The 13,012-nt window shown below is 47.6% G+C and overlaps 2 protein-coding genes across 3 annotated transcripts in view; one reads left to right on the top strand and one right to left on the bottom strand.

The window, feature by feature from the left end:
* COCH (cochlin) overlaps positions 1–13,012 on the top strand; it is a 145,676-nt gene that overhangs the window by 72,058 nt on the left and 60,606 nt on the right. The window contains exon 4 of the mRNA XM_077464797.1: positions 11,837–11,993. Within this exon, the coding sequence (XP_077320923.1) occupies positions 11,837–11,993 (157 nt within the window). The remainder of the gene's footprint in view (positions 1–11,836; positions 11,994–13,012) is intronic.
* LOC143943196 (uncharacterized) lies at positions 1,788–7,222 on the bottom strand. Of its 2 annotated transcripts, none has more exons than XM_077464795.1 (2): positions 6,469–7,221; positions 1,788–6,362 (listed from the first exon to the last, which is right to left on the bottom strand). In XM_077464795.1, the coding sequence occupies exon 2, from the start codon at positions 4,632–4,634 to the stop codon at positions 2,082–2,084; it is 2,553 nt and encodes an 850-aa protein (XP_077320921.1). In that variant the 5' UTR covers positions 4,635–6,362; positions 6,469–7,221; the 3' UTR covers positions 1,788–2,081. The 2 variants fall into 2 exon arrangements, with proteins under 2 accessions (XP_077320921.1, XP_077320922.1); XM_077464796.1 differs by having other exon boundaries at positions 4,632–6,362; positions 6,469–7,222.

Below are 13,012 nucleotides of genomic sequence, written 5' to 3' on the forward strand. Positions count from 1 at the left end.
TCATACCTTATGCCTTCTTTATGGAGCGTGCATTGCGTCATGTCATTGATCAAGCCATGGAGGAGCAGGAAGATGAGGAAGTCGCAATGCTGGATGAATACCCAGGGGGGCTACTCTATCTGAGACAAGTCAACAACAGGAGTCTGAAGAGCATTCAGAGGAGGATGGTGCCGGGGCGGATGAGGAGGAGCAAGAAGAGCATGCTTTAAACCTTTCTGGGATCCCTGTTGTTGTGCGTGGATGGGGAGAGGAGAACAAGGAGGATGACATTATCCTGGATGATGAGCAGGAGCCAAGCCACCACACCGCTTCCAGTTTAGTGCAAATGGGGGCCTTCATGCTCCAGTGTTTTAACAGGGACACCCGTATAAAAAGCATAAAGGTCAAAGACCAGTACTGGGTGACAAAGTACTTAGACCCCCGGTACAAACACAAAATGGCGGAAATGTTACCACCAGAAATGCTGCATTCTGATTTTGCGTGCGCTGGCAGAGGAGGAATTCCCACTCCCAGAGAAAGAGTTGCGGGTACCAATCCAACAGCGCCTGCAAGAAGAGGGCGGTTTGAAGATGTGTTGGTGACTTCTGATATGAGGTCATTCTTTCAGCCGACCCATCGACAGGTGTCATCCGGATCCAGCATCAGGGAACGCCTAGACCGACAGGTGTCCGACTACATCGGGTTAAAGGCCGATCAGTTTTCTGTCCGAAAGGACGTTCAGCGCAGCAGGGGGGATCGTGACCGATAAGCGCACTCGCCTAGCTCACGACAGTGTTGACTACCTCACATTTATAAAAATGAATGAGGCATGGATCTCGGAGGAATTCAACACATGTGACCAGTAGACCATGTATATGCATAACTCTATAAACTATCACGGTGCTGGTGTCAGTGCTCTCTCTCTATCTCGGTGCTGGTGTCAGTGCTCTTTCTCTATCTCGGTGCTGGTGTGGTCTCAGTGCTCTCTATCTCGGTGCTGGTGTGGTCTCAGTGCTCTCTATCCTGGTGCTGGTGTCAGTGCTCTCTATCATGGTGCTGGTGTCAGTTCTCTCTATCTCGTGCTGGTGTCAGTGCTCTCTATCACGGTGCTGGTGTCAGTGCTCTCTATCACGGTGCTGGTGTCAGTGCTCTCTATCATGGTGCTGGTATCAGTGCTCTCTATCACGGTGCTGATGTCAGTACTCTCTATCTCGGTGCTGATGTCAGTGCTCTCTATCTCGGTGCTGATGTCAGTGCTCTCTATCTCGGTGCTGATGTCAGTGCTCTCTATCACGGTGCTGGTGTCAGTGCTCTCTATCATGGTGCTGGTGTCAGTGCTCTCTATCATGGTGCTGGTGTCAGTGCTCTCTATCTCGGTGCTGGTGTCAGTTCTCAGTCTCTATCGCGGTGCTGGTGTCAGTGTTCTATCTCAGTGCTGGTGTCAGTGAGGGAGATAGCAGCGGAGAAGCCAATCAGCAGGCAGTGCCAGCACCATGGCTGAGGATCAGCACTGGACTGGCACCTCCGGACCACCGCAGTGGAGCCCTGCATAGGTGAGGGTAAGGGCCGGGCAGAGGGAGGGGCTCAAGCACAGGTTGGCACACTGGGACACTGGCACAGGACTGCGCTGCCCTGACTGTGGCACTGATCATCTCCTGCACCCCCTTCATAGTCTGCCCTGACCTTGCCTCTCCTCCATGGCCTTCATGCGCTCCTGAATTGTCAAAAGTTCACAGATAAAAAATGACCAGTTACACTTACCGGTAACTGTGTTTCTGGGAAGTCTTCCAGGACGGCACCCTGAGATGACTGGTCCACCTGACAGGAAACACAATCAAAGAGGTTAAAAGCCCCCGCCCCTCCCCGTGCTCCTCAGTTGTGACAAAGTATTGACCCACACCAGTGCACGAGAGTGAAGAAAACCACACCACACCACCACACTCTATACCTTAATTTAAACCTAAAGAGAACGGGTGGGAAGTAGGCCTGCCGTCCTGGAAGACTTCCCAGAAACACAGTTACCGGTAAGTGTAACTGGTCATTTTCTCAAGTCGTCTTCCAGGACGGCACCCTGAGAGAGGAGCAAGTAGCTCAGGCCTACCTTAGGGCGGGACAACCGCTTGCAGGACCTTCCTGCCAAATGCCAGATCCTGAGGGGACAGTAACTCCACCCTGTAATGCCTCAGGAAGGTGTTCTGGCTTGTCCATGTAGCGGCTCTACATATCTGCTCCACTGAAGCTCCGGCCCTTTCTGCCCAAGAGGTTGCCAGAGATCGCGTGGAATGAGCTTTCAGGTCCCTAGGAACTGCATTACCTGACTGCTCATAGGCTAAAGCAATGGCATGCTTAATCCATCTAGCTATGGATGCTTTGGAGGCTTGTTGGCCCTTCTTTTGGCCAGAAAAATTAACTAAAAGATGGCTGGACCTTCTAAACTCCTTAACTTTTTCTAAGTAGGATAATAAACAACGTCTGACGTCCAGACAGTGAAAAGAAATTTCCCTCTCATTTTGGGGATTATTACAAAAGGAAGGTAGCACTACTTCTTGAGACCTATGGAACCTGGATGCTACCTTAGGGAGGTACAGGGGGTCCTGCCTAAGTATAACCCTGTCCTCAAATAAACGAAAGTATGGTTCCTTGACTGAAAAAGCCTGAATATCGCCTACTCTCCTGGCTGATGTAATAGCAAGCAGAAAGGCCAACTTAAAGGTGAGGATCCTGAGGGGGATCTGGTCTATTGGTTCAAAGGGGGGCCTTGTTAAGCCCTCTAACACCAAGGTAAGATCCCATGGTGGGAACCTAGACACCTGGACAGGGGACAACCTCTCTCTGACCAAAAGGAACCTCTTGATCAGAGGATCTAGTGCCAAGCGTCTCTCCAAAAAACAGGATAAGGCTGCGACCTGTGCCTTAAGTGTCTTGGTTGCCAACCCCTGCTCTGCTCCATCCTGGAGAAACTCCAGAATGGCCGGGATCTCTTGCTGTGAAGTCCCTCTCACCTGACACCAGCGAGAAAAAATCCCCCAGGTCTTAGCGTAAATACGCCTTGTGACCGGCTTCCTACTAAGGAGGAGAGTATCCACTACTCTGTCCGACAGGCCCTTCTCCCGCAGGTTCTGCCTTTCAAGAGCCAGGCCGTCAGCCTGAAGAAGCTGGGGTCTGGATGGCAAACTGGACCCTGAAGGAGAAGGTCGCGCCGAACAGGAAGGTGTAGAGGCGGGGCTATGGACCAACCCTGCAGGGCTGGAAACCAAGCTCTCTTGGGCCACCAAGGAGCTATCAGAATCAGGGCGCCTTCCGAGAGAAACAGCTTTTGAAGAACCCTCGGAATAAGCCCCATGGGGGGGAAGGCATAGGCCAACCGGAAGTCCCAAACCTGGGCCAAGGCGTCTATCCCCTCTGAGCCCCCCTCTCGGGCAAGGGAAAAGAATCTCTTTACCCTTCTGTTCTTTCTGCGGGCGAACAGATCTATCTCTGGATCGCCGAACTGCCGACATACCAGGGAGAATACCTCTGGATTCAACTCCCATTCTCCCTGAAGAATCGGCTGACGACTGAGATAGTCTGCCTCTACATTCAGGGACCCCTTTATGTGGACTGCGGAAATGGAGATAATCCGATGCTCCGCCCAACCCATGATCTCTAAAGATAGAGCCAGTAGAGTTGGAGATCTGGTGCCCCCCTGATGATTGACAAATGCCACTGCCGTGGCGTTGTCTGATAGGACCTGAACTTCCTGGTCCTTGATCCTCCTTTCGAAAGCCTTTAATGCCTCCCCGATGGCCAAAAGTTCTCGAAAATTTGAGGATGTCTTTCTCTGACTCACGTCCCAGGAACCCTGGGCTGTTAGATCCTCCAGGTGGGCCCCCCCACCCCCAGGAACTTGCGTCTGTTGTTATCCTGAGCGGCTGAAGCTGACTCCAAAGGAGGCCCCCCTGAAGCCTCTGAGGGTGAAGCCACCAGTGAAGAGAATCCTTTACCTCGATCGGAATGGCCACTTCTACTTCTAGAGAAACCCCTTTCCTGTCCCAAGAGGAAAGGAGGAAGTGCTGGAGGGTCCTGGAGTGCAGCTGTGCCCAAGGAACTGCTGGGATAGCTGCCGTCATCAGGCCCAGCACCCTCATAATCCCTTTGTATGGAGATGTCTTTGCCTCTAACAGAGAAAGGACCGCTGAAATTATACCCTCTACCTTGCTCTGGGGTAGAACTAACTTCTGTTGCGCGGAATCCACCAGGAATCCCAGATACATTTTCGTCTGGGCCGGAATCAGTGAGGATTTTTCCTTGCTGATGATCCATCCCAGGGATTCTAAGGTCTCCACTACCCTGGCTAGATCCAAAAGGAGCTGATCCCGATTCTGATTGTAAATCAGAATGTCGTCCAAATAGGGAATCAGCGCTACTTCCTGGAGATGCAGGAAGGCCACTACTTCTGCCAGGATCTTTGTAAAAACCCTTGGACTGGATGCCAGCCCGAAGGGGAGGGCCGCAAACTGCCAATGCTGAACTCCCTCTGGAGAGGCAATTGCAAATCTTAGGAAGACCTGATGGTTCTGAAATATAGGGACGTGAAGGTAGGCGTCCTTTAAATCCAAGGTTACCATGAACACGTCCCTGAGAAGGTGTCTCCTGAGAGAATAAACACTCTCCATGCGGAACTTCTTGTACCGCAGGAAGACGTTGAGATGCCTTAGATTTATGATGAGGCGATATCTTCCTGAGGGCTTTGGTACCACAAATATATGGGAGTAGAACCCCTGACCCTGCTGGCCCTCTGGAACAGGCACTATGACCTCCTGCCTGGCCAGTTCTTCTATATTCTGTAGGACTCCTGCTGCCTTGCCAGGATCCCTGGGAAGGTGGGTCAAGAGAAATTTGGAGGGAGGAGGGGAAAGAAATTCTAACCTGTAACCCTCTTTTATGATCTGTAGAATATGGGGGCTCTGAGTGACCCTTTCCCACTGAGGGACAAAGTGGGAAAGCCTTCCCCCCACTGGAATGTCATTTGGAGGTCTTGTCGCTTGACTTCTGGCTGGAAAAGAGAATGCCTGACTTCTGCTTATCCTTCCCAGCCCCCCAACGTCTATTAGGGGAGACCTTTTTCTCCGAGAAGCGGTTCTTTGCCTGGGGGCCACGAAAAAACCTCTTCCTATCCCTCCTCGGTTTAGTAGGGAATTTCTTCCCCTTTTCGGTCGACCTAGCAAGGGCTTGGTCTAGGCCAGCACCAAAAAGGAGGGAACCCTCAAAAGGGAGGCCACATAGACGGGTCTTAGATGAGCCATCCCCGTCCCAAGTTTTAACCCATAGGGCTCGCCGAGCCGAGTTTAGTAAGGCAGCAGACTTGGCGGTTGTGCGCACCGTCTCCACGGCCGCATCCGCTAGGTATGCAACAGCGCTGCCTACGACCTCCAATGAATCTAAGACCTCCTTAGACTTGGAAGTCTGGGAGATGTGGTCTATCAGCTTAGAGATCCACATGTCCGCATTTCTAGCGATGCAGGCTGAGGCCAACGCGGGGCTCATAGCCGACGCGTTGGCCTCCCAGGCCCTGCGCAAAATAGTTTCTGCCCTCCGATCCATCTGATCCTTGATGTTCCCAGTGTCTTCAAAGGAAAGATCGGATTGTTTAGAAACTTGTGCCAGGGAGGCGTCTAGCCTAGGAGTCTTGAAAAACTTCTCCTCATCCTCCTCAGTAAAGGGGCATCTACGCTTCCATGTTTTGTACTTTAGGAGCCTCTTCTCCGGATCCTTCCACTCCCTTAAGATAATATCTTTGAGTGCAGGATGTACCGGAAGAACCCTGGTCTGTGGTTTAATTAAGCCCCTATACATTTTGTCTTGGGCAGAGACCTGTGCCGTGGGCTCCTGAATCCCTTCAGAAGCGTAAACCGCCCTCAGTAGTCCCTCCATGTCATCGGCTGAAAAGATATGCCTGCTAGACCTGGAGTCCTCCCCCTCATCCTCCTCCTGGCTGTCCAACACACCCTCGTCCGAGAATCCCTGCCCATGGGATTCGGACTCATCCTCCTCCTCTGAATCCTGAGACTGGAGATACCTTGGGTTGTCTGCCCGCCGTCTAGACCCCCTAGAGGAAGCGGAGCCCTCCTGGGAGGAGGCGTCCTTGCTGGTGTGAGCCTCTGAATCCCTAGACTTAAGGGAGGACTGAAAGGCTTTCAGAGTGGACAGCATCTCAGTTTGTACTGTGAGAAACTTCTCCATTATCTGAGAGGTTTCCTTCCCTGTCAGCTTCTGTATACATTTAAAGCAGAAGGGTTTAGGATGATCTGGGGGTAATCTAGCATTACAGTTTCCACAACGCTTAGAGCGGGTGGAAGATTTCACGGGACGGCTGGCAACCCCAAGGGCAGTGGCATCGTCCCCTGAAACAAAAACATACAGGCATTACAATACAGCACTGTACCACCCAGAGGAGAAGAGTTGGGGTACCCTCCCCCATCTAAACCTCCGGCGGCCGGTCGGACTCACCCCCTGTGGTCTCCTCCATGGCCATGGACCCTGCGGGTCTCTCCTCACGTTCCATGCTGCTGGCACCAGTGAGCTTCTTCGGACAGCTAACACAGGCGAAGGCAGCCGGTCTGTGGGAGAAGTGGGCGCCTGCTCCTCCTGGATTTATGTCCCCGATTTGGCAAATCAGCTGTGAGGCTGAGGCTGTGGTTACCTCCATGCTGATACGGCCACCATTTTGCTGTAGACAGGAAATGACCCGAACTCTGAGCTCACTTCCTGTTCTGTGGAGGAAGTGATGTCATTCCTCCACCAAGCTCCAGGAAGATGGTGCCAAACCTCCCCAGAAAGCTGAGCACCTCTGCTGCAAAGGGGAGATACTGCCTCCAGCTGCACCAAGAACCCTCTGGATTGCTGGACCTGGAGTCTTCAGAGAGATACCCTGAGCCAAAAAGGGACACCAGGCTCCTTTTCTGCACGGCCACCGCACAGGTAAGGAGAGGAGAGGAAAATTGGCCCCTGAAGTTCTGGGTACACCACTGTACCCAGGGTCCTTCAGCGCTCAGGGGGGCTCTTCCAGTTTCTGCTGCCCCCCCTGAGGAAAATATAGGGGAACCCCCCAGGAAGGATGAGAACATCCTGCCAGACCTAGAGGCTTCCCAGGCATTAGGTCTGGCTCCCAGGGGGAGACCACCAGCCCCAGGCTTCGGGTCTAGGAAAAAATAACAAACGGTTTCGCTGTGGGGAAACACAATCAAAAACTGAGGAGCACGGGGAGGGGCGGGGGCTTTTAACCTCTTTGATTGTGTTTCCTGTCAGGTGGACCAGTCATCTCAGGGTGCCGTCCTGGAAGACGACTTGAGAAAAAAGAATGCTTGTCGTTGTTGATCCCAGATTCACTTAATACTTTTGTTATGTCAGTGTCCATGTTCTGGGACTATGTGTGCACAGCTAGTAAGTATTTTGTGGCTGAAAATATGACCTGGAAGTTTTTAAGGTTCGCCTGCCATTAAAGTCAATGGGGTCCGCCGCAAACTTTGCGGTTCGCAAACTTTTGGCCGCGTTCACGAAATGTCCCGTCAGAAGTTCGTCCATCACTAATTGTTATACCTTGAGCCCTTACCCTGGTTAAAGGAGGAGCCAGGACCTTTGTAAACACTTGAGGTGAAGTAGCTAGACCAAAAGGCAGAGCTACGAACTGAAAATTAAGATTTTCTACCTTGAAGCGTAGAAATTTCTGGTGAGCAGGTAAAAACAGCACATGGAAAAAAGCATCCTTGATGTTGATTGATGCCAGAAGTTCTCCCCCTTGTAGGACGGAGACTACTGATCGGATTGACTCCATGCGAAAAGAACAGATATTCAAAACCGGTTTAGATCTTTGAGATGTAAAATGGGTCTGACATCCCCGTACAGTTTTGGAACCGTAAAAAGGTTTTAATAAAACCCTAATCCTTGCTCTTCCAAGGGAATCACCGATATCACTCTTTGAGATAAGAGATGATCCAAAGCTAGAAAGAGAGACTTCTTTTCACTGGAACTCTGGGATTGTTTTGATCTGACAAAACGAGGAGACGGGAACTCTGACATTGTTCCTGCCAGACCCTTGAAAACTGTAAAAGGCTTTAGTATCTTGTTTTGTTGGTTACCTCTGCCAGGTCCTCTTTTGACCCTGTGACTGACCCTGAGGTTTACCTCTTGAATCCTGGCGGTGGAGGCCATCACTGCCCCTGACACTGGAGAAGAAACACATTTAAAAGAAAAATATTTAAACTTCTTAACTGGAAAAAAGGGAACTTTAAATTCTTTTGATATACTTATCCAGATTGTCTCCAAATAACCATTCACCATAAAAATGGAAACTGGGCAAGAGCTCGTTCAACCATAGGATTCTATGCACATGTACAAGCCTTAGCATGGTAAGGACTTTAAAGCGCAGGTTTGAATCAGGGGCGTACCTAGAGCGTTTGGCACCCGGGGCGGATCCTACACCTGGCACCCCCCCCCCCCCCCCCAACTTTTAAATGAAAAAACACCCACAACTTTTTTTCATTTTCTCGAGAATATTTATTGCACAAATTTGTAAACGTTCCATCAACTTAAAAAAAAAACATTGGAAAATAAGTTATTAACTTACTTAAACTTATTTAAATTATTTATAACATTTACTGAACAGATAATACTGCTTATTTTAAGCAAAAAACAGATCCAAACTCCAAAGTGACCGCTCAGTCTATATTGAAAGGATTCATTCACATCCTCTGCCTTCGAGCCTTCAGTTCTGCAAATTCATCAATGACTGCATCAAAGTTAATCGTCTTTGCATATTCATGTTCAATTGAAAGTATGGCCAGATTTGTCAACCTTGTCTCACTCATGGTAGAGCGGAAGTAGTTTTTTATTAACTTTAATTTTTAAAAACTTCTTTCACATGAAGCAATGCTCACACAGAGAGTCAAAAAGAATCTAAAACACAGTGACAAGTTAGGCAAAGATTCACAAAAATCCCATTTAATAATGAACTGCAGGAATTGCAAAACCGTCCATTTCTTTGCCTCTTCAATACTGATCTTGGCAGCTTCCAAATGCCTCCGAAGGCGTTCAATCTCCACATAGATGTCTTCATTCGAGAATTCATCAAAAACCTCAGTCAATTTGGAGTATAATTCTGTAGATCTTTTTCTGTTGCAACAACCAGAGTGTTTGGCTAAATAACAGCAAATATTGAGAGGATATTTTCAATTGCCTTAGTACGAATTTCCAACTCCTGGTGAAACCGATCAAGGCACTCAAACATAGCCCTTTTAATTTCCTCTGGCAATGTGAGACCAGCATCCTTTGCCTTCTCTCCTGGCATTGTTTTCCGGAGCTTTACTCGCCCTCTTCTCTCCATTGAAATGCCCATTTCCTCACATATGGTAGTTGCATAATGAATTGCCTTTTCCACAATTTCATTTAGTTGACCTGCAAGAAATGCTTTTAGAGCTTGTAGCTTCACAATGCACTTTTCAAGAGTGAGTCCCACTGTTTGCAAATACTTCTGTGTGATATTAACTTCTCCCAGAACATCACACCAGAAAGAAAGATAACACAAAAAAGTAAAATCGCATACAGCAGGCAGCAACCTCTGAGCAGATCCTCTTGTGTCCACATTTTCTTTGGGATCACACAGCTTTTCAAGGGCTGAAGTAAGTTTTTCAAAATTTTCCCTCACTGGCTTCACAGCATCATAATGAGCGCTCCATCTTGTTTGGGAAAGTCTTTTCATTGTCACACCTACATTCTCCATCAGCAATTCCCAACGATGTGTAGAAACTGAAAAGAACAAATACACTTTCTCCAATGTTCCAAAAAAAGTAACACAGGAAGCAACACTTCCAAAAGAGTGCACCCCACAAAGGTTCAGAGAATGGTTTGCACATGGGATAAACAAAGCCTTGGGATTTATCTCTTTTATCTTTGCCTGAACACCACCATGAATCCCTGCCATAGTTGCAGCATTATCATATCCTTGACCACGGCAAAGGCTTATGTCCAGTCCAGCTTCCTCCAGATGTTGCAGGATATTTTCTGTGAGCTCAGCAGCAGTCTTTCCAGCAATAGGAAAGAAGCCCAAGAATGATTATTTTACTTCAACATTATCACCTTCAATATGAACATATCTGATCACTTCACACATCTGATCAATGTGTGACACATCAGGGGTACTGTCAAAAAGAATCCCAAAATACTTTGCTTTCTTATATCAGACACTGTTTTCTTTTTCACATGATTCCCCAGAAGACAAATTCATTTTGAATTTTTGGCGAGAAATAAGAGGTCATTCTCTTCCCAGATTCGGTAGAATGTTTCAGCCTTATGAAATGTTCCTTTAAAACTGGATCATAACTTGAAAGCAATACTGCCAGTTCCAGGAAGTTTCCTTTATTTACTGATGACATGATCTCTCTATGACCATGAAAAGGAAGATTCTGGTGAGCCAAAAACAAGGTTATATCCAAGAGGCGTAGTTGTCAGGAAGAGTCCGCTTGTGCAGTGTGTCTTCAATCAACATAACAAGTGATGATGTGATCCCTTCACCAATGAGCAAGATGGACTCTCACCTCAAATAATGGACCCCTGATATATCAGACAGGTCAAAAAACGCATGTTCCCATCATGGGTAAATCACAGCATTCAGTAGACATAACGGGAGTACTCCAAGAATAAATCCTTTTCCGTATCCTCAAATAATATGATTCCATATAAAAACATAAAAAACAAAATCTAGTGCTCTCCGTTTAAACGAATTTAATAAAACAGAAACAGTAGTAAGAAAGGTACACTCACATTCTGGTGCACTGATCTCCAGTGCTGAGTGCTGAGCATAAAAACAAATGCAACACAACGTCCATGCGTGGATCAGTGTAACAGCTTGCGGATGACGTCACGGCTTAGGTCACGTGGTCCGTACGCGTTGCGTCTCCGAAAGTAGGCGGGACTTCATCAGCGGCGACGGCTCGGTTCTGCAGCGACTTTACTTCCAAGTGCACTTTCGGTGCACTTTTAAGTGCACTTACAGTGCAAAGTGGATTTTCCTTTAGTAAATAACCCCCAATGAGTTCCTCATTGTCTTTTCCCTCTGACTGAGCTCACTGATCATCCTCTTGGTATGTAACAACCCGCGTTGGAATCCCGGCTTATGTTATCCAGCCCATGAGGTTGGGATAAGGTGTAGGTGGTGCACCCCTGAACTCTGCACTCTGTAGCGCACCCCTGAACACTGCACATTATATGTAGAGTACCCCTGACCTCTGCACTCTGTACTTAGCACACTCCTGACCTCTGCACTCTGTGTGTAGCACACCCCTTGAACTTTGCACTCTTTCTGTAGCGTAACCCAGAACTCTGCACTCTGTGTATTGCACACCCCTGAACTCTGCACTCTGAACATGGCGCAGCCCTGAAGTCTGCAATATATGTGTAGCAAAGCCATGAACTATGCACTCTGAATATAGTTTATCCCTGAACTCTGCACTCTGTGTATAACCCATTCCTGATTTCTGCACTGTATGTGTAGCATACCTCTGAACTGTGCCCTCTATGTGTAATGTACCCCTGAACTCTGTACTCTGTAGATGGAACACCCCTGAACACTGCACTCTATGTGTAGCATACCTCCAAACTCCCTCCTCTGTGTGTAGTGTAACCCTGCCTTCCCTGGAGGGGCGTGGTTAAATTCCTGCACCTATTCTCTGAGAAAAAAAGCCCTGTATATATACATTTAATCTGTGCAGTCCATTATCTTCATTTTATACTGTGTACATCGCATCAACAAATGTATAAATAAGGTTAGTAACTGTAAATTATACCCACTTGATTCATCAGCATGCATGTCTATTACATACAGCTCCTGTTCCTATAACCTGCTCCATGAGAGGAATGGATTTGAAAAAAGAATCCGCTCAAGTACTATGTCCCCCAGGATGCAACACCCAGCAGGTCTCTGTCTACGGAGATGGCGTATATGCAGGAGTGTCCAGTGTTTGCGGGGCTGCACATCACCGGTATGTCTGATTTATATAATCTGCTTTACTAAAATTATTAATATCATATTAAATGAGAGTACAAAAACCACAGGTAATATCGATAAACACAAAACTGCATGTCTATGTAGGTAATGATTATATCATTTTATGGAAGGGGAAAAAAGTATCAAGGGTATCTGTACTGGATACAGTGCCAAAGTCATTCAGTGTCATTATGACGTGTGTAATTTGCAATATAATCAGCACCATCAAACGCAACATAAACATGTTTTTTACAAATAAGTAGAATGCCATTGCTGAACTTTCCTTTTAGAAATGCTAGTTGAGGCTGTGAGTTTCTGACCTTTAGCAAATGATGACTTTCTTATGCCTTCACTAGTGACATGCTTGTTATGGGTAAGTGGTTCAAAAAGTGCCACAGACAATCAGGAAATTAGTATTTTCTGCATAGGCAGCCTCCCTATTTTTTGCTTAGGATGAGAGGCTAATCTCCTCTTCAGCAGATCAAGTCCCTTCTCCACACAACATATCTCTACTAAGCAAGTTCTCTCTCTCTCTCTCATCTCCTCTCTCACTCTCCTCTATTACCACTCTCTCTCTCTCTCTCTCTCTCTCTCTTCTCTCTCTCTCCTCTATCACCTCTATCTTCTCTCTCTCTCCTCTTCTCTTTCTCCTCTGCTCTCTCCTCTTCTCTCACTCCTCTCTCTCTCAAACAGTTTAATCGATCAACTTGGGCACAACGATTCAGTTCCAATTATCGCTAGTAGCTCATATAGCCACTAGCAATAATCACTGTCTTCTTAGCAATTGTCTGCACCCGGCGGGGAAAGCTACAGACAATTCCTCAGCAGGAGGGATTCCCCTGTTAGCACTGTCTGTGTTTATGGAAGAATCATGCAAATGTCATTCCTGCAACCTGTGGTTGCAGGAAAGAAATTTGCACCATCTATGGCCTGCCTAAGTGGTCATTATATCAACAATTTGCTTTTCAAATGTCTCCTAATTTCCACAAAAGTCACAGATAATACAGTAATATT

This window comes from Lithobates pipiens, unplaced genomic scaffold (assembly GCF_037356315.1).
Source record: "Lithobates pipiens isolate NorthernLeopardFrog02 unplaced genomic scaffold, aLitPip1_a1.2 Scaffold_30, whole genome shotgun sequence".
Classification (NCBI taxonomy): domain Eukaryota; kingdom Metazoa; phylum Chordata; class Amphibia; order Anura; family Ranidae; genus Lithobates; species Lithobates pipiens.